Below are 22165 nucleotides of genomic sequence, written 5' to 3'. Positions count from 1 at the left end.
CTGAATTATGCCACATTCAGAAGTTTGCAGACGACACAGCCATCATGGGGTGTATCTGGGATGATCAGGAAGAGGAGTACAGAAGTCTGGTGAGGAACTTTGTCGCATGGAGTCACACAAACCACCTGCAACTCAACACCTCAAAGACTAAGGAACTGGTTGTGGACTTCGGGAGGTCTAGAGCAGGTCCACTGCCGGTTCAGATAGAGGGGGAGGAGGTGGAGGTGGTCAACAAGTACAAGTACCTCGGGCTGTGGGTGGACAATAAACTGGACTGGTCATGCAACACAGAGCACCTGTATAAAAAAGCCCAAAGCCGACTGTACTTCCTCAGGAGGCTGAGGTCTTTTAACATCTGCAGGAAGCTCCTGAGGATGTTTTACCAGTCGGTGGTTGCTGGAGTACTTTTCTATGCTGTGGTGTGCTGGGGGAGCAGCACAGCAAAGAGGGACTCATCCAGGCTGGAGAAACTGATCAGGAGGGCTAGCTCTGTGGTCGGCATGAAGCTGGACACTCTGGTGACAGTGGCAGAGAAAAGGACACTAAAGAAACTGATGGACATTATGGACAATGCTGGGCATCCTCTGCACACGGCCATTAACAACCAGAAGAGTCTGTTCAGTGACAGGTTGCTTCTCCCCAAGACAAGAACTAACAGACTTAAAAACTCCTTTGTCCCACACGCCATCAAACTGTTTAACTCCTCTCTGGAGGGGAGAGGGAGGGGAAACAGGAGGACAAAGGAGGGGGGAACAACTAAGCTGTAGTGCCTCTTCACCTCACTGTGCAATACCTTTTTGTGCAATACTTTTGTAAATAGTCAACAGTGCAATAGACCTCAATACTCGAAATGTGCAATTCATTCACTTGTATTTTTATTTTTTATTCCTATTTATTCTATTTATCCCCTTCGTATATTTTATTTATATTGTCTCTGTATTTATATATGTGTGTGTGTGTGTGTGTGTGTGTGTGTGTGTGTGTGTGTGTATATATATATATATATATATATATATATATATATATATAATATTCTGTAACTCTGAAACTTCTGTCGGTGCTGTGCTTTTTGGAAATCGAATTTCCCAGAGGAACCCACCCGAGGGATTAATAAAGTTCTATCTATCTATCTATCTATCTATCTATCTATCTATCTATCTATCTATCTATCTATCTATCTATCTATCTATCTATCTATCTATCTATCTATCTATCTATCTATCTATCTATCTATCTATCTATCTATCTATCTATCTATCTATCTATCTATCTATCTAAAGGCATTCAGTTGTTATAATGCTTTTGTTAACAAAGGCACCTTTGTGTCTCCATTTCTGTGTCTATTTGTACTTTCACGCCTGTGAAAATTGTTTATCTGTATGTGTGCAGATGTGTGCATATGAGCATGCTTGTCTGACAGGATATGAAGCAAGAAAGGCTGTGCGATCGCACATGGGGAACAGATAATCACACGCAGACAACACTGTCGCAGCCTGGAGCCCCACGAGGGGGGAAGGAGAGGGGGGTAAAAGGAAGAGCGAGCAGGAGCGAGAACGAAGATATGAAATAGGAAGGAGGAAGAAACCCAAGCAGTACACCACATCTGTCACTCAGCTCCACATAGATTTCTACTGCTTAGAAATGTTAATTGGGTGTTGCCATAAATGTTTATGTGGCATGTAGCTGCATTCGTTTCTGCCACTTAACATTCCAAGAAAATAAGAGCTTAACAGTGTATGAAAAAAATAGAGTACAGCATACAGTATATTGAGTTTTGTGAACAATAAAGTTATTTTTTGTTGCTGTTACCCTGAGCATCATTGTAAGACTGTATGCATGTTTTAACAGTTAACAAGGAAATGGAAATATTCGTCTGGATAGCGTCACATGGCTGCTGTCAGCTCCAAATCTGCACAGCTCTCAGGGTCAGAATTTGGCATAAATAACATGAAAGCATGTATCCTTTCTGCTTTGTATTAATGGCTCAGGCTGCTGATGGTGTAATAGTGTGGGGATATTTTCTTGGCACACTTTGGGCCCTTTAGTACTAACTAAGCATTGTTTAAACAGCACAGCCTACCTGAGTATTGTTGCTGACCACATTCATCTCTTTATGACCACCGTGCCATATTTTGATGGCTGCTTCAAGCAGGATAGTGCACCAATTCACATGATGGTGAGTCCACTGTACTAAAATGGTCTCCACAGTCACCAGATCAGAATCCAATGGGGAACTTTTGGGATATGCAGCTGACAAATCTGCAGTAACTGTATGGTGCTGTCATGTCAGTATGAACTAAAATCTCTGAGGAATGTTTCCAGCACTTTATTGAATCCATACCATGAAAAATTAAGGCAGTTCTGAATGTAAAGGGAGTCCAACCCTGTACTAGAAAGTCCACTGTGGTAACGTACAGAGGCAGAAAGTGTCATTGATCAAATACTTATGGATCCAGTGTATATGCACATGCCTAAAGTACACATAGTACTTAAATTTGTCCCACTAGTCGTGGACTTGTTTACTGGTCTTCAATGCTGCTCATTATCAGCATATTTCGATATATTTCTGGGTATATTTGTAAACTTTTTTTCCTTTGGATTTGGCAGAATAATACAAATGCAAATTCTAAGCAGAATAATAAGTAGATTATATTCAAAGAATTCAAAGTCTCCTACGCTTGGGTTTTGTTGTGAGTACTAAGTTGCCTCTCCGTCCTCACTTCTGTGTGCTGTAGATTTCTGCCTTAGCGTGTGTTGCTGTACAGCAGCCATGTCATGTAGATTGGGAGCAGCTGGGATTGTTAGGCACAGATTGTGAGTGCATTTGATGGTTGCAGTCAGTGTATATAAACTTCACAGTCGTATGGGATGTGTGCGTGTGTATGCTGATGTGTGCAGTCAGCAGGTTTGTCATGCAGCAGGACTGGTGGGGTCCCCTCGAGTATTTTCTCAGTAGGGCAACAAAGCAGACCCTGATGCCAGCGGCGCTGAACAGATGGCTGAGTTTGTTAGCATGCCTATACTGTGCCAGAGGTCAGAGGGGCTTGTTTATCCAGTTACGAGACAGCATTCATCCAAATAAACACATAGTGAGGACTTACAAAATTACGCATGATTTATTTGCCTCATGTATATAAATGTCTCTCTCAGCAGCTTAAATTTTGCCACAAAAAAATGTTGAAATGATTTGGATCTGTGAAGGAGAGAAACATCTTGTGACCTGAGGGGTCTATTAACAATGTAGACTGAGAGAAAGAAAGATATTAAAAGCTTTATCTACCAGGAGGAAAATCCTAAAATGTTTTCTGAAAGCAGTTCATAGCCAGCAGATCTTGGGTAGAATTTGAGCAGCTGCATCCTGAATAAGTTGAAATCTGTATCTTGTGAGGCACACAACCAACTCCAGTGATAACAAATAAATGCCACCAACCAGCAGCACAGCTTCTCTGGATGGTATTCTTTATTTAAGAGCTTTTTTTTTTTCAGAAAAAATACCCTTCCATCAAGCTTTTCAATTTACATTTTCATATTTGACATCTGACATTTTTATGTATCATTTTTATTCATTTTCAAATAATCACACTCCTCAAAAGTCCAGGGAACGTTCGACCATCGCAGTAGAACACAAAGTCATTTAAACTTAGGAAGACTGACCCAGATCACCGAAGGACGAATCGGTTTCTGCTGCTCTGGTGCAAATGAAAGTGATAACAGGGAGAAGCAACAAGATAGGCGCCCATGAAGGGCAGGATTTTATAGGTTTTGGGCTACAGGTGTTTTTTCTGCTAGTGTTCTTGTAGCTACTGGTAGTATGAGATGGTACATGCAGTTCATTCAGGTCGCACAGGTACTCTAGCTTTTCCAGGATGGCACATTCATACGTGACGTTGCAAGAGGTTCAGCTGTGTCTCCCAGCACAGTTTCAAGAGTTTCGAAGAAATATTACATGAGATGAGCTGGACAAGGCCGTAGAAGGGCACCAGCAATCAGCTCCTTTATGTGAGGGGAAACAGGAGGAGCACTGACGGAGGCCTACAACATGATAAATGGTTAAAGGACTGGTTCTCATATACCGCTTTTCTACTCTGAGTACTCAAAGCGCTTTAGACAACTGCCTCATTCACCCATTTAACATTCACACACATTCATACTACAATGGATGCATCACATGGGGTCACCCAATGATATTTGGCATGCAGACTGGAGCAGACAGGGATTAAACCACCAACCTTCCAGTTAGTAGGTGACCTGCTCTACGCTACAGCCACCCCAACATGACCTCCACTCGGCTATTCATGTCCATCTTTCTGACTAAACGGCTAGAATCAGTTTAGTCGGACTGCTCACACAGCCATGTATCATCCAGCTCGATTGACATTCGCTAGAGAACACCAGACCTGGCAGGTGTGCAACATGGAACCCATTCTCTTCACAGGTGAGGGCAGGTTCACAGTGAGAATATGTGACAGAGACGTGAAAGAGTCTAGCGATGCTGTGCCGAACGTTATACCGCCTGCAACATTCACCCTAAAGATTCTATGCAGTCATAATACGTCAGTGTAGGTTTTATGTTGAAAATGCACTTGCAAGTTTAAGTTAAATGTTTGTTTTTTAATACACTCTTTGTGGATTATTCTCCCACACCTGTTTAGTACATCATGGAGCTTTGCTCTGTGTCACACATTTTGTCTTGCTTCTTGAGTCTATAGTGTATCTTGTTCAATCAAAGATGGGAAGGAAAAATGCTGCTGTTTTCTGTTCGCGTCTTTGCAGGAACACAGATAATTCACCATGATACTGGAACTCTAATGAATTGAATCACACTCCAACAGACAGGAAACTTTGAGTGCGTTTTGCCATTTTCATAGACCCTGGGGAAGCTATAACTCTGTTGTCTGGAAGTTAGTCTCATCCTGCTGCTTTTGTTTTCCTTCCATCTGCTAAATCCAAGGTGATAAATGAGACAAAAAGAAGCCACCATTTTATAGACAATGACATTTTAAATCATAGTTACACTGACAGAATGACACACAAGGGGCATCCTGACAGAGATCAATATGTCACTATTTTCAACCTTTCACTTTCAGCTCTTGGAGATTTTTTCTGTAGACCTGTTCTCATCTTCGCAACCCTCAATTTTCCTTTCCGTCTCTCATAGATAACTTATGAAATATCTCAGTATGACAACAGATGCATTGACGCACTCTGTTCGCCTGCTGTTAGTGTGTGCCTGCCTGGGCCTAGAGCCACTGGAAATGGCCACGATGCCACTGAACTAGGGCACTGTCAACTTCCCACTGGGTGCTTTCTAGGTTAGATCAATATGTGCTTCATAAAGCCCATATTGACCGGGGGGACTCAGACGTCTGAGAGAAGAAACACAAGAAAATGAAAAAGAAACGCAGATGGTAAGAATCCCCCCACCCCCGCAGCAAAAAAGTCTGCTGTAGATGGAAGAAAATGGTTTAGCTTTAGCCACAGGAAGGCAAGTTTATACCACTGAGCTGCGCCAACAGAAACATGATTTTGCCAGTTTGCACCCATATCAGACAAATGCCTCACTTAATGTTGAAGCCAGGAGGAGCGCAGCATGTGTGCTGTTTTCACAAATGACGAGGTGAGGAGTGAAGCTCTGATCTTTCCTTCGTCTTTCTCTTTACAACCTGCTGAATGCAGCTGTTTGCTGCCCATTGGCAGCCAGGTCATTTTTCATGTTTCAGATGTAGGTTTTATTTATACTGGCATTTTTTGGATGCAATGTCATTGTCCTATCTAGTTTAATCAGTAAATGATATGAGAGAATCAGGATCCGCTGGCTTTATTCTCTTTAGGACATCAAAAATCTAAACTGCTTTGGATGTCACTGCAACATTTCCTTTTCCCCAAGCCAAATTAATCTTATGTCACTCATTCAGCCACAGTGATATTATTCTGCGAACATATAATGAAACCTATTTCAGCTTTCCGCTTTTTGGTACTGCTCCAATTTCTCCAGGTTTCACTCAAGATTTTCATTTCTCGCACACTGTTCCAAGTGATTCTGTTAGTGTGTCTATGGTCAGATTTTTCGAGTGGTTTCACCTTAAGATGTCTTCAGGTTTTATTTGCTGAAAGTGAGTGTAGAGCTTTTTGTGAGTCATTACTCTTAAAGTTTTTCCATCATTTCTCTCAAGCGAACCAAAACAGGTTTAAACCAGAAGATTTCTGGTCTGCGTCTATCAAGCATAATTGTTATGGTTTGTAGGTTTTTGGGTTATTTTGAGTTTTCTGGCTGTTTCTGAGAATTTTTTGTCTGCTTTTCATTTTTACCTCTCATTGTCCTTGATTAGTTTTTTGCTGGTTCTTGTATCCCAGGTATTTCCACTCCCCCAATTAGTCCTTGTTGTGTTTATAGCATCAGTTTTCCTGGTGTCTGGCTCTCTGGTAATATCCCCTCCTCTGTATTTGTGATTGTATTTGTTGAGAATTTAAAATGTATGTTCTGGACTTTTTGTACTATTTGTGATTACTTCTTTCTGTGTAATAAAAGTTTGGTTTTGGTTTATTCATGTCAGTTTGTGAGTCACTCCCTTGCCATAGGGCCAAATGCCAGGCCAAATGTTTGACCTGGCAGAGTTTCATTCTGGATCCCCTTCTTGACACAGCCTCAATTTGTGTCTCCGTCCGGACTTCAACCAGCTTTCACAGTAATATGTTAAATAGTTCCATTAATTAAATGGTGTTCATAATTTTATTAAGACACATGCATGTCTTGAAAACAAAACAGTTTTTCAAAGCTTAAAATGATGGATTTAAATAAAGACAAAAGCTGTTGAGAATTGTGTCGGTAGCTTTATGTGCTTGTTTGACATGCTAATGGTGCTAATGGTTGGGGAAACTGAAAAGTCAACAGTTACTTCTTATTTTAATTATTTTGTGCAGACAATAAAGCAAGAAAGTTCTCGGTTTGAATCCAGACTGTTCTTCACTCTTCACCTGTTGTTATATCAGTGGCCTCATGTTTGACACATTAATGAATAATCAAAAAGTAGATACAGCCATCATCTTGTCAAGCAGCTGAGGTTTTGTATTTGCTGTCAATTTCCACAACATTTTGCTCTTCGGCAGTGTTTGCACGCTAAAATATTTCAAGGTTTTTGGAAGAACTTTTCTACCCTACTTTCCTATTTCAGTAAAAAAACCCAAAAAACTTACTCCATTGATTTCCTGTTACTTTGTGACTAAAATAGTGCAGTATGCTAAGTCCCCTGTGTGTGCTGATCTGTTCTAGACAAGCAGGCAGTTGGAGGCAAGCTGTGGGCTGGGAACTGGGTAGAAGGAAGCCGACGGTGCATGAGTCTGTGAGCCTCCCATGACAGTCAGTCCCAGACGAGGGGGCCAAATAAACAACGAGCGAGTGAGCGAGCAGAGCACAGAGCTGGGCCTTAAGCCGGGAGAGAGAAAATAGAGAGACAGGAGAGAGCTCAGGAATAGGATGACACAGCATGCAGAGGCTTCCGGAGAGGGTAATGAGTTTGGCCAGGTTCCAAAGAAATGCTGCACCTTCAAAAGGGAGGGAGAGATACTGGTGGATATTAAAAAAACAAAACACAAACTGTGCCCTCATCTTTCTTTCTGCGTCTCACGTGATGCTTTGCTGTAGATGCTGCCACAGAAAAAACTACTGTTTGCTGTTTGGTACTGATCTCTGAATCTCATGCTCCCATAGAGAATAAACATGTTTTTCAGCCTCAGGGCATATTGAACCACTGCACAGTTTGAAGTCGAAATAGAGAGAGATGAAGAGGCTTTCGTAATGTTGACCATATTCACTAATGAATATCCGTTTATGCTTTTGTTATTAGTGTGTCTGGCTGAAGTATCTCCTGCCGTGACCCATTCTTTCCTTTTCTCTGTCTCTCTTCCTTCCTTCGTTCTCCCTTGCTGCTACTTCCTGCCCCTATACTTTACTCATGCAATACAGAGGGTCTGTACCAGCTGGGAGGCCCACGCTGTGCCCCTCAGAGCAGCATTGAAGGAGTGGACGATACAGAGGTAGGACCATTACAAAACAGCCTCTGTTCACTAGTAGCCAATAACATGGAGGAGTACTCATCCCTTTCACAAAATGTTGCCCTTATTTTTTCTCTCCCTTTCACTCCCTTGTTTAACGTGTCCCTTTTCAACACCCTTGCAGAGAAAATGTAAGACCCATGTGCTAATACTTGTGGTGCATGGGGGAAACATCTTGGACACAGCGGGCGGAGATCCCAGCACAAAAGCTGGCGATGTGGCCACGTTGGCCTCGGTGCTCGACAAGGTTACGCGGGCGCATTTCCAAGCTGCTGCCGAACACGTGATGATCAAGCTGGTGCCATGTCCAGCTGTATGTGCTGAAGCCTTCTCTCTGGTGTCCAAGTAAGTGCTGATGCTAAACCACACGCCCTCATGTACTCTTGACATTTTAAAGTGTTGCATACCTGGATAAAATCCAGATGATTTAATTCTCTTTCATTCATATTTAGCCACACAGGTGACAGATCAATGGCAAAACATAACTGGAGAAGGGCACAGAGGCATGGTGAATAGTTTGATAACTGTGAAAATGGTGTGAATCATGTGCTGTGGCCTTCACCGCTTCCAGATCTACCGAAAATTAAAGACCGAGGAAAAGAAATATGCCAAAATATTAGCTGAAGTCAAGTATCAAATGAGGAGATATTTTTGGAAAGAGTGATGTTCGCCCGTGCAGCGAATTTCACAACTGAATGAGAATAAAAGCTGTATTTCACGCTCCGTGTGACCCAGACCTTGCTAAGGCACTTTTAAGAACTCCTAGGGTTATCCCTTTCAGTGAACCAGAATTTTTCAGTTGCCAGTACAATTTCTTGTCGGAAATTAATTATGTGGAAACACAGCCTTTCACACTTTAAATAGAATAATGTGCCTTCTGCTGCTTGGATGGGAGGACAACATGAACTAGTGGCCTCAGGCAGCTCTGATAAACACCTTAGTGTGATATGAAGTATCTAAAATGATATGAAGTTAAGTAGAATGGATGAACACTGTGGGAAAAGTGACACCAGATTTTATAATCAGCTATTTTGTTGATTCTGTCGCTGCAGACGGTAAATCAATGACAACTCTGTAAAAGGTCCTGTGCTTGTCAGTGCATTAGGCATTAGAATGAGTTGGAACACCTTTAAAATTTACATTTCAAAAGTAAAATTAGTATAAATATTAGCAGATAGTCAGTTTATTTAGTTTTGTCTTCTTGCTTCACCCACAAGTTTCCTGAACAGCTGATATTGGGTCACATGTTTAATATCACTACACACCCATACTCTAGTGAATGAATGAAAGATGTCACTGACACACTAATAAACCAAAGTTCCTCATATCAATGATATGTAACTTGAAGAAAAGTTAATGCTAATGCTATTGCATTAACTTTCTTTCTTTCACATGCGTAAACATTTGGATGGACTATGAGTGAGACATGAACACTCATGGTCCACTTTCCATATTTAAAAAATGAATGACAGCTAACATGGCTTACTCTCACAACCTGCCCAAGTTTACACACGGGAGTTAAGTGTGTTGGAGAGAGTTAGGAGTCTGTGATTTCACTTGTCAGCTGATGAATAAGTCAATGATTATGAGGCATGACGCTGAGCAGTTTCATGCTGTCACATTGTAATTTGTTGCCCGTAGTAAGCTGCATTCCAGCTCGGTTCTTTAGACAAGGAAAACAAAGGGAAAAAGCCAAGTGCTCCATAAGGTAATTGTCCTGTTTCTGTAGCTTTTTATCTTAATTTCTTCCTATTTTGATTGAAAGCTTCAATTACAATGAAGGAGCAATTAATTCTGTATTTTTGAAGAAGATGCTTGAAGAATGTGCATGTCTGCAGGAATTAATGCCCAGTGCTGCTCAGGTGGTGAAGGTCAGCCACACTTCTGTCTTAATTAGCATGCTCAGGGCATTTCTCAGGCCCCATAAGCATGTGATCATGTGGAAAATATAACCCCTAAACTTTTTAAATGTTGCTTCTAATTGTTAAAGCTCCCCTTTAATAGTAGAGGTGTCTTCTTAGTGGATAAAATTAATGCTTAAATGACTTCATACAGTTTCCTCTAAGGCCTCTCCAAGCAATGATCTGTTTGGTTAATTAGCTACTGTTACTTTGCATTCAGGTTTCAGTTTCAAGGGGGCGGGGTTAATTGTAGACATTGTTATATTAACATGGTAATGAACAGACGTTAGCAGATGACTCTTTCTTTATGATATATTAAACATCTCCATAAACACTCACAGCTCTTATTCCTTGCAATTGAAATTGATGGAAAGCTGCTGGATGGTGTTTAGGAGATATAGGCGGCAAAAGCATGACTTTCTCCTTCCTTAGTCTGAACTGCTGACTTTTCAGACGGCTGCTTAAGCGTAACTAATAATTTCATTTTACATTTAATGTCACATGTCCCAGTGGTCAACAGTTTTGCCTCTGACAGCGTCACTTTGTTTTCACGGCTCCCCAATTATATGCCGAGGATATTTTTTGTTTGACTTGTCACCGTGGCTGAAAGAATGTGTTTAGCAGTCAAGTCGAGGCTTCTGTTTGGCGTTGTGATTGATGCTAGCTGGAGAGAGGTACAGACTGGAAGCAAGACAAGTGTAAAGAGATTTGAGTTGTGTAGCTGCTCAGCAGCTTGACGTCTGCTTTGCTTTCACCACATCCAGAGATAAAATATTCATGACAACAGTTTCCCATTGCAGTAGAGCGGAACTGAGTTATATGGCTGCGTGTCTCGATTGTCTGTAATTGAAAGCGTGTGGACACACAGGCACGCATGAAATTTTGCTTAAAAAACAATTCTTATTGCAACAGTGTGTCAACCAAAGCTGTTTTGCTGGGAGATAAATAAATGATTAAATAAAATTAAGAGATGGAGAAATGTATAACTAAAGAAACAATTTACGCACACATACCAATACATTTAGGATTATTCATGTGTCATACATTTATTCTCTGTTATTTTATTGTTTATTATTGTTATTGTCTCTGTTATGATCAAAGTTTAATTGACGATGAGTACCACGTTTGTGACTATCATCATTCTTTGTTAACTCAGGCTTTTTTGATTCAGAGACTGTGCTCACTCACGTAATTGTGAGCGTGAGACACATCGTTCGACTTTTCTGCATAAAACTTAAGAATTAAGGGCTTGCTCCATTCAGATGCATCATCTGAAGAACCGGTGATAGAGCTCTCTAAAGATCTAGAAAAATAACAGTAAAATCCGATGCTGCTGCTGCAAAATAATACAAGATAGTAATACTCCTAAAAAAAATCTTTAACCTTTTGATTAGATCATTACAAGTGCAGGTGAAATAAATAGTTATTATACTTATTTTCTGCTCGGTGTGCTGCTGTTTGTTTCTAACATGAGAGATTAAGACTGCAGACACACAAACATTAAAGGTTACTCAGTGTGTTCATTTCCAACTTTGTCTCACGTGTGAAAATCTTTAGTTTGCTGTCAGATCAAAGTAAAATTTATCCTGTTGATCCAACAGCTTGCAAATTAGGAAGGAGTATTAGTGCCACATTAAGAAAAATAAATGTTTTGAGAATAAATTTGAAGTTTCAAGATTAAAATCGTAATTCAGTTTTGAGAAAAAAGTCAAAATATGGAGATTACAGTTGTTGTTTCAGGACAAACTGCCACGGTTGCTGGACCCTCTGAGTTAGTGAAATCGTACTTCAGAATCGGTTTTGAAAAGATGCTTGTGGTCAGGCAGAAAAACACAAATGCAGGCGAGTGGATTATCACAAAAGGGAATGGCTTGAAATGGACAGATGAAAGGTTATCAATGGTGATATCCTGGTGCAATACAGATATGTATGTCTTATCACAAGGTGGCTGATCAGTTTGTTTCACCAACTCATTTAAACACGGTTTTGTAAAGGGTAGAGCAGCCATGGCAGTTTGTTGTGAAACAGTAACGGCAATCTTCACATCTCAAAATACATTTTCGACTTTGAAACTTCAAATTTATTCTCAAAATGATCAACAATATTCTTTTCCCCTAATGTGCCCCTAATATTCCGTCGCAGCAAATGTTTTTGTAGTTTCTAATTTGTGCTCTAGCTGCTTTTCCAGCAGTATGAAAAAAGAAGGCTCAGCAGCAGATTTAAAAAGACAAACATAAAAATGTATCCACTTACTGGGTCACCAGCTGAATACATGGAAATTCCAGAGACAATGTAAAACACACAGTATGTGCTGCTGAAACCGAAGCAGGGAATCTATGTCACACTTTATTTATTGCGAATCCTACTGTTAATAAACTAAAAAAAAGGTTCCAGCCCATTTCAAACAGAAACTCTGAACTAGGTTATGTATTGAGTTACCATGGTGATCCAGCCAGGTGAAACTCTGGCTTTTAAGGTCTACATGGCTCACTAAGCCAGTGATCTTGCTTTGTAGTACACCCTGCTGCTCTCGCTGTCATGGGGAGAGAAGACACTGAGAAACTACACTTTTTGCGTCAAAGTTCATGTATTTGTATAGTGAGAAAAGATTAGCTTTTCTTCTTTATTCGTCAGTACCTGTAGTACCTTACAGGATTAGATTGGACAAATATATTGCTATTGATATAAATAATAATAGTAATTCCCTACTTTTATGTACATTTCAATTTATTCATTCATTCACTGTTAAACTGTTTTATAGGTTAACCTGTTTTTACCATAACACATGTCAGTATGACTAATACACACTAAATGCTAAATACATATTGTAGCTGACAAAAAACAACTTGTCAGTCCTTTAATGTAGGCAAACCAGATACTGAAACATACATCTGCAGTGGTTTATCTGAATCTTTTTTACAATTGCCTGATAGCAGTTTGAAGTTGATATGTATTTCTGATCTGCAGTGAAAATATATAAAACTTTATTTTGGGCAGATGGCTCTAGGTCTTTAATATACTCTCACAATATGTGTGGTCAGTAGGGATTAATGGATGCCTACAAACATGAAGGCACATCACTCAGTCAACTGCACTTTTGTCATTTAACAGTGTTTTCTCTAATGATAGTGCTGAACTTGTGGGTGTTTGGAGTCTCATTTATTTGGATGCCAATATAAACATCTTAGGAATAAGCCACACAGAAAGGAATTACTGCAGTGTGGGTAATTTGTTCTCATTCTGGGTAACAACTTGGCTGAAAATCACACCACGGAGTGGAGGTGGCAAAACCTCTTAGCGCCTCAAAGAGAAACTTTCACATAAACAAACAAACCTTGGACTCCGTTTGGTAGTTCCTTGTGTACCATATAAGGTTCCCATAGAGAATAAACATGTTTTTCAGTTTTCTTGTTGCTGTGTGTACAAGAGCTACTGTGTCCCACAAGGCTCAGAGCAGTTATTATTAGCTCCACTGTACTAATGAACATACCTTGGAGTGCTGACGAGGAGCAGAGCGTCACAGAAACACATGCGTAATCCATAAACACAGTTGGAAAAAAAACATCCCACACGGAACGAGTTGGGAAAGCTCTCTGAACGTATATTACAGCACCATGGCACATCCAATTAACAGCAGCAACACAAATGCTCCCAAATTGATTTCCTCTGCAGCCTCAATTTAAATAGAAGCATCTCAGATTTTAAAATCTGAGCAGCAGGAGAGTAAAATATAATGTATTCAGTGCCACTGTACACCCATCAGTGTTCAGGCCAAACGAGGGCAGCTGCAAGGATTTTGACTTGTCCGTCTCCAGGGAGAATGACCTCTGTTTGGTGGGTAGAAGCTCATTATTCTGGCCATTGGTGACTGAGGACATGCCAATACTCTTTCCATGCCCCCTCTCTTTAATTAATAAGGCTCAGCAGAGTGCTGCTGCTGTTCATGTTAATGGCGTAAATGCTATGCAGTGCTAAGCCAGGCATTAAGAAATTGGGAGAGCAATTAGGCAGGAAATCTGAGTGACTTCAGAGTTTTTCAGTTTGCCGTTATGTGGCGAGAAGCGACAGGTTTGAAGGGCAGCATAACAAAGTCTGTCTCAAGGTTATGCTGTGTGCGATGAGGCTGGGTCGAGATTTAATTGGCTTACTTGGCTTTATCGTCTCTGCGCTTTGTTCGTGGAGCTCTTCATCATCGCATCATCACATTACTATGAATTGTCGAGGAAGACTTCAGTACGTATAGCAGGGTATTGTAAGTGGCACTAAGTAACTTAACATGGCAATTACAGGCAAATGAAAAACCCTCTCTCACTTCGAATGTAAAGGATAACCTTACAGCTGATATGATATGATGTTACCCATTTAAAAAAATGCTTCCTGTTATGGGAGTCTTCAGAGTCATGCGCTTTCATTACATGCAGATATTACGTATATATTCGTATATTCTTAGCTGACATTTTTTGAACGTGAGCTCGGAGATTTGAACGAGGTAAATGCCACTGCTCGTGAGTGCATGACTCATGAATTTAAATAATGATGGAAGAAACGTCACAGCGACATGAGGCACGCTCGTCTGTCAGTCAGGGAGATGCTGGTGCGTCTCTTTTGAGGAGCAAAAAGCCTCCCAAGTGGTACATTTGAATTATCAGCCATCTCATTGCTGTTTGATTGATACCAAGTTCATCATTCCTGTGGTCTGCTATATTACATTAGGCTCTTAATTAGGAGTCTACATCCACCACTATACTGAGCTGTAAAATCCAGAACCAAAGAACCAGAAGTGTCAGTTTTGCTCTCAAAATTATTCGCCTAATATCACAGCTCTGTTTTTATTGATCACCAACATCGGAAAGGAAATCAAATCATTTTTATGATTAATTAGAGCCAATAAATACAGATCGGATTTGGATGGTCTGATAGCAAAACCCTGTTTCAAAGCACATGTTTGTCTTAAAAAAGATTGTAGTAATTGCTTGACATTAATTAGAAGAATGGATGTTGTGCAGAGAATAACCTGCAGCCTTCAAGGATGTTTTTATAAAATAGAGAAGAGTCTGGTTCATGCACATACAAACAAATCCTATTTGTGCACTCTTTCTAAGGTAAAACAGTGGCTGTTCCATGGTATTAATACTAACAAGCGCTTGCATAATCAAGTAATTATACAACACAAATAATGAGTGTCTCACCTGACATTTGTGGAGCAGTGCAGCAGGTGTAAAACCTCTGTTCCTGTCGTGTGACTTGTGAAACCTCTTCAGAGGTAGAGTTGTGTTTGGAATATTAATCACAGGTTTTTTTTGCATTTCTCCAAAAGCAAGTGTGTTTTGTGAGTGTATGAGAGGAACATCTGTTAACACGACTTTAATAAGATCAGGGCCCTACAAGGCTTCGACCAAACCCACAGTGGTACTTAGCTGGGATGTTGGGAATTCTTTTCTCTCACCTCCAAAGCTCAATAAACAAGCAGTGGATAAACAATTTATGTTGATTCAATTTATGAGGTGAACTAATGTTTTTTTTTTTAGCTCTTCTTCTACTTCTTCTGTTTTTGCACAACAAGCCTTGCTCCTGAGTAATATCCTGACATTTCTGTGCTGCAGTTGCCTGAACTGAATATTTCACAGCGGCCGCTGTAGAGGGAGTGACACTGTTGTTATGCGGATAGCTGCACCGTTCCAGCAACAGCGAATACATTACAAAGGATTTCTTTCTTTTTTCCCCCTCTGTCATTATAATTGATACCCGTATCTCAGTAGAGCAATTGCATGTACCCAAAAACTGTTGTCAAAAATGTAATGAAAACTTAAAAAGAAAAAAAAAACACAACTTAAACTTCTGTGAATTATCAGTGGTTGCTGATGGAATTTCAGCCTTGGTGTGGCATTGGTGGTTCTTTCTGTAATCAGAGCAGCTGATGGATGGTGGCAGAAGTGCAGCTCAAGGAGACAGTGCAGGGCAATGCCATCTTTTACTGTTTCCCCACGCTGTCACAAAAAGTGTTCCGTCTGATCTGTGTGCACGCATGCACGCTCAGTAAAAATGCACACTCTGCTCTCATTGCTGTAGCTGCTTGTTTACATAATTTTTATTTCTAGAGATTCTTCTACCTCTCACCTTGCCTGCCTACACAAACACATAACCACACACAAATGCATTTATGCCTACACAAGCTTTGTGGAAAAACCTGGGCTAAATTCAGATATCGTGTGCCATGAATGGATGTGGAATAATCACATAACACTGGAGGAACTTTTCTTGATGATGCTTTGATTTTAGACATCGTTAACTTCTTTGTTTTTTAATCTTTTTTGTTCATTTATTCTTACATGACAAGGAGATAAGCACAGCTGTTATAAGAAGCATCTTCATCCAATCCCTACAGTGTATATAAATTATTTGTATACCCTCTCCTATATCTATAGTCCAGATAAGACAAAACTAAGTTGTGTTCAAGCTATCAAAAATCAGCTAGGCTGTCCTTGAGGCCCGTCATGAAGTAGAAACAAACAGTGACAAATAGAAGACAGGTCACTGAGCTCCAAAAGACTTCATCAGTCTTGATTTTTTTTCAGGCCTCCCCCAAACATCAAAACCTCAGAAAAAAAAGTGGTTCTCTACATTAAAAAATCCATTGCGCCGGTGTTTTACGAAGTGGTAAAAAAAACCTTTTAAGGTATGAAATAATTATGAAATCTTCCTTCTTGCTCTTCATCCATCTATTCCTCTTTAAACTCTTCCCTCCTGTCCTCCTACCATCACCCCCTCCAGTCTCAACCCGTACAGCTATGATGAGAGCTGTGTGTCCAGCAGCGTAGACCACCTGCCTCTTGCTGCCCTTCCCCTCCTCGCCATTGTCTCTCCACGCTACCAGGATGCTGTGGCGACCATCATTGACCGGGCCAACCAAGTCTATCGCAGTTTCCTGCAGTCAGAAGACGGTCAAGGGTTCAGCGGTCAGGTCTGTAGTGCCTTCTTCTATTTAGAAAAGCGTTGAGAGGCGAGGGGAACTGCTACTCTCTTGTCTCTCATCATTTAGTAATGGGCTTTAGGCCATTTAATGGAAGTCAATGGAGCAAAGATTGCTTTTGAGTGGGCTTTCTAATGTGTGGAAACTGTGGGTGCTCAGACCCTCAGAGAGCACCAGATCTTGAATGTTTATTGGACTACATTTCCTCTTTTAGTTCTACATAACAACTTACAAGGCTCTTAGTCATGGGCTGTATCTCATAATGGGGAAATAATCTGTGAGAATGCTGTTCACAGTGGACCTGAATTCACACACTGGATTTGAGCCCTTAAATGCCAAATATGTGAACTATTTTAAATGTAGTTACAATTCGGTTCTTCAAGCACTATATGGTAAAAAATTGAAAATGCTCAGGACTTTATGGTGCATGACAAATAGTAAATACATGTAGCTAATGGGCAATGCCATCTACATTAACAGTCAGTATCCTCAAAACAGTGCAAGGACCATTATGATAAAGATAGTGATGTCAGTGCCTGTTAATCTTTGATTTGTTTGTGTGTGTCAATACTGTATGCTGTATGCTTGTTGATGTTGTGTTTAAGCTCATAATTTATTCTACTCCTGCTTTATGTCTAAAACTGCCCGGCATCCTTTCTCAGCATTTTCTCTCCTAGTAATTACTATTGTTGTAATTACCAAGTTCCAACACTGCATATTTTTAACATCATTAGACTGATGCGAAAATAAAATAATATAAATTGATGTGTTCAGTTTAATTCTGCAGACTAATTGCAATGTCTTCAACTCCAAAAGACACTGAAAACAAGCATTGGTAAAACTGATGTATTCAGTGATACAGAAGGAAAGTGCAAGGATATTTGTGTGACAAGTATTACTGCTTGCTGCTGAGCCAGATGCTACTTTTGTAGTCACAGAATTGCCTAAATACTGGTTAATTGACAAGAAAAAAAAGACGTATTACCTAAACTCACACAAAAAACAAAACAAAAAGAAAAACAAATTCAAAGTGTGTCCAGATTTTTGACTGGGAGTACATAAACTAACCAATTTGCTGACAAAAGGACTTCATGGCAGCCCGATTAGCAAAAACCTATTTATTGGCAGACAGATCCTAAAATACAAGACCAAAGGCAGACTAACAGAAACTGAATTCAAAAAATAATACAGAGAGATGCAAACAAACCCTAAGATAATAATGGAGGAGGATAAGCCTACATGTACATATGAGGTAATCAGAGAACAGGAAACAGGAGGGCGATGAGAGTCAGGCAAGCTTAATCTAGACAGTGAAGCAAGTGAGGTTGTGAACTCAAAACAAGACACAACTAACCAGAGACAACTATGCAAGAAAGTAAAGCAGGAAATGAAAGACTAGCAGAACTGAAACAAACTAATGTAACTGGAGACATTCTAGTTGTCCAAATTCCCAATATACCTGAGTGAGAATTATAACTTGGAGGGGCCTCTAATTATTGCATAAACTGTATCTTTGAGAATGCTTTTCTTGGAAATGTTTTCTCCATAAAAAATATTTGGGCAATGCAATACCCAAGGGAAATTGAGGAGTTGCTCACAGAAGTGAAACAGCTGCAGAATAATGCTGTACAGCAACTTTTTTAAATTTTTATTTTATTAGCTTTTACCTGCTATTTTTTATCATAACAACATTTATTATTGCTGTCCACTGATAAATGTACTACATAATTACAAAACACTAAAATTCCTTGCATACTAACTTTTACTAATGGCATACTGTGGCAGTTATTTTGTGGTACCTACAATATTCTGTTTGCATACAATAAGAAACTAAGACAAAGTCAGCGTCATGCCCTCTAGTTCCAGTAACATATGTTGTTTTCTAAATTCATTGCTCCAGTTCTACTATCACTGAGTGAATCTCATGTAGTGGGTCTCTATATCATATATTTTCTGTGCAGGTTTGCCTGATGGGCGACTGTGTGGGTGGTGTTCTGTGCTTTGACGCCTTGTGCTTCAGCAACCACCAGAGGCCTGGCAGCCCCAACAACAGCAGCAGGAACAATAGCACTGAGAGCCTGAAGGTAGGGACACAGACACTGATGATGCAGAGGGAAGACTATTACCGTCTAATGAAACAAAACACTTTCTGGACATGTATGATAATAAACATCAAAATTACATACCTGTGTTTTCCTGGGCCTTCGTCATACATTTGGGTCACAATTTGTACTCCATGCTGGATTTCAAGGAGATCTGAATATTCCTGAGGACTAGAGTTCCTGCAGTGTACATGTAACATATTCATCATGACATTTGTGCCGAACTGCCATCCTGAAGCAGCTTGTTATTTCCCTGTTCTACGCCTTGCATGATCCCAGCCTTGTACTCCCTCCCTCCTCTCAGCCCTATTTTTCCATTAAGATCCCCTCACATCTAATAGACTCACTCTTGCAGACAGTTTTCTCCTCCTCCATTTAACTGTTCACCTGGGAAAACAGATCAAGTCCCATCATGTTATGTGTAATTTCTGGGGTGTAACCACTGTCGTGACTTGAGGTCTTATAGTAGGTTGCATGTTTTTCTCAGGATAACTCAGGCCTGCTGGGGGAGTCCAGCTCGGGTTTGAGCTCTAGCAAGAGGCTGAGCAAAAGCAACATTGACATCTCCGCTCCCAACGAAGGCCAGGGCGGCCCACCACTCAGCCGTAAACAGAGCGACTCTTATGATGGAGACACCTCGTCCACTGGCCAGCACAACTTTTTCTCCAGGTGAAACAGGATAAAAGAACTTAACCCACAACTAAAGAAATTAAGTGTCTTTAATAAAGTGAAACCAAGTGTTTTTTTAAGATAGTATCTATTAGTATTAGATTGTGGGTAATGTTGAAAATGGACAGGCCCTTTTTGACTTGCTGTTTTCTTTTGCATCATTTTTTCTATCCATTAGCCATTTAATCCCTAGTTTTCTTTATTTGTTTTCATAACATTCATCAATATTGTGATATTAAAAATAATACACCATAAAAGATAATTTTATTCATTGTTCAACATCTGTATCTGCTGGGCAGCCATTGTTGATCAGCAATGTTACAGCTTTATATGATTAACCAGATGTTGTGTGCTGGCCCTCTTCCAGGTTTGTCTGGAATACTTTGCCCTGTGTCACCCCTGTTCTGTATCAATATTTACAGCTTGACTGCACATCCTCTCTACCTGTCTATAGTCTGCTGGACTATAAATAGCCTGTTTGTACCTCTGCCAGCCAGTTTGTGATGGAGACTGAGAACTGCGGGTGAATATGACTGGGGCCTGAAGGGGGAACGACTGCCATGTTGACTTAGTTCAAGCAACCAGTGTTCCCATTGCATATCACATGCTCTACTAGGCTTACACCATTAAGCAGACACACTGAAAATAGGATCTCATCAATTCACAGTTATGCCACATAGTTCACATCAATGCCCCTTCTCACTTTTTGCTTCTACACTCCTGATTAAGCTCCTCGCCTGGGTCTGCCTTTTTTTCCCCTACAGTCACCATGAGGGCTTATTAAATCTCCTCTTGCATGGACATTATTCCTCAATTGAGAATTGCCCTTTTGATGGCTCTCACCCTGTAGTTTGCAATATTCCAGACTAAAAATTGCCCTTGAGATAATGCACAAATGATCACGACATTTCTCACGTGGAAATCCAGGAGGGTGTGCTATGCTTACCATTCATTTTACCATAGATGTCTCTGTTTGTTTGGATCAGTTTCAATGATATGTAGACAGACACAATTTCCAACAAAAAAGCACCAAAACACATTGTTAACATATGTAAATCTTATTTATTCAAACTACTCAGAAAAAGATGAGATTATGTGAAGATTGCTTGGAGAATGGCTGGCTAGCCCATCACAGAATCAGAGGTGCTTTAGCTTGATGTGGAGGCATCAGTGTCAGATCTGTTTAGTACAGTAATGACACAGCATGCGTTCATTACTCATTAGGTCTCATAAAATGTCAACCATTCACACAAAAACACCACCACAAATGTGATGTGTGTCAGATTTATCTTAAAAAAATAATGGGACAGCCACTAAACAACAAAAACAATGTTTCACTTCCTATAAAAACAGGGCCAAATAACACTCATTGAGCTATAGCACACTCCAGCATCTTATGGACAGCAGAAATAAATTTAACATGAAAATGTATTTAAACAATATATATTCAGTGTTTTAGTCATCCAAATCCCAAGGGTACCTCTACTGTGTAAACAATTCTCAATGAATCACACACAAACAAGAGTGCTTTCTTTTAATTTTCAGGAATTATTTTCTGTAGCAATGAATTTTCTTGCAAACAAAGACAAAGTGAAGATGTGGATGTGGTGTAGTTCACTAATGTGTGTGCAGAAATGTTAGAAATTCGCACAAAACGTTTCAATGAATTTGCACGTTTCATCTTTAGGCCCACTGATCATTGAAATCTCTTTGCAAACTGCCACACTCCATCTCTTACGTTTGCCTAGAGTTGTAACATGGATTCAATTCAATTCAGTTTTATTTATACAGCACCACATCACAACAACAATCGCCTCAAGGCGCTTTATATTGTAAGGCCGACCTTACGATAATACATACAGACAAAAACCCAACATTCATATGACCCCTTATCAACAAGCACTTTGGCAACAGTGGGAAGGAAAAATTCCCTTTTAACGGGAAGAAACCTCCAGCAGAACCAGGCTCAGGGAGGGACGGCCATCTGACGCGACTGGTTGCTGGTGAGGGGAGGAAGAATAAAAGCAATAAACTCACTGCACATGGCAAACAATTTGAATGGAAGTCATGATATCCAGCAAGTATGGCTATTAATTAGTTTTTCAGTACCATTAATTATTTTACAGATTTTTAGGATATGCAGTAATATAGAGTTCATTTAGCTGAGTGATGCATTTACATTTAAGACGGGCATGCTTTGTGTCCAGATGTTTGCAAGGCAGTTTGAATTTATATTAGCAAATTCAGGTAAATACAGATTTGTGTGTATTGTTTGTGAATGAAGTCAAGTGTGTGTGTGCGTGCGCGCACGTGTGTGTGAAGACAAAAGCTAAAAATAGAATCAGAAAGCAATCAAAGCACTATTGATTTGGCTTTTAAGGATGGCTGGAGACTGTTGGCTAATCCGTCCTCTTTGTGTAGGACTTGATGGGAAATGTTGGCTTGCTGGTAAGCAAATGGATCTCGTCATT

The 22165-nt window shown here is 40.1% G+C and overlaps 1 protein-coding gene across 3 annotated transcripts in view; it reads left to right on the top strand.

Moving 5' to 3' along the window:
* Positions 1–22165, top strand: part of pitpnm3 (PITPNM family member 3) — a 96594-nt gene that overhangs the window by 52160 nt on the left and 22269 nt on the right. For all 3 annotated transcript variants that reach the window (XM_085379552.1, XM_085379553.1, XM_085379551.1), the window contains exons 4-8: positions 7964–8034; positions 8177–8397; positions 16725–16914; positions 18885–19007; positions 19513–19694. In XM_085379552.1, coding sequence (XP_085235678.1) covers positions 7964–8034; positions 8177–8397; positions 16725–16914; positions 18885–19007; positions 19513–19694 — 787 coding nt within the window. The remainder of the gene's footprint in view (positions 1–7963; positions 8035–8176; positions 8398–16724; positions 16915–18884; positions 19008–19512; positions 19695–22165) is intronic.

The sequence above is a fragment of the Rhamphochromis longiceps genome, linkage group LG14 (assembly GCF_057381845.1).
Source record: "Rhamphochromis longiceps isolate RC_006_pf linkage group LG14, R_longiceps_female_GT1.1, whole genome shotgun sequence".
In the NCBI taxonomy this organism is placed as follows: domain Eukaryota; kingdom Metazoa; phylum Chordata; class Actinopteri; order Cichliformes; family Cichlidae; genus Rhamphochromis; species Rhamphochromis longiceps.
This window is presented reverse-complemented; position numbering and strand designations above follow the sequence as displayed.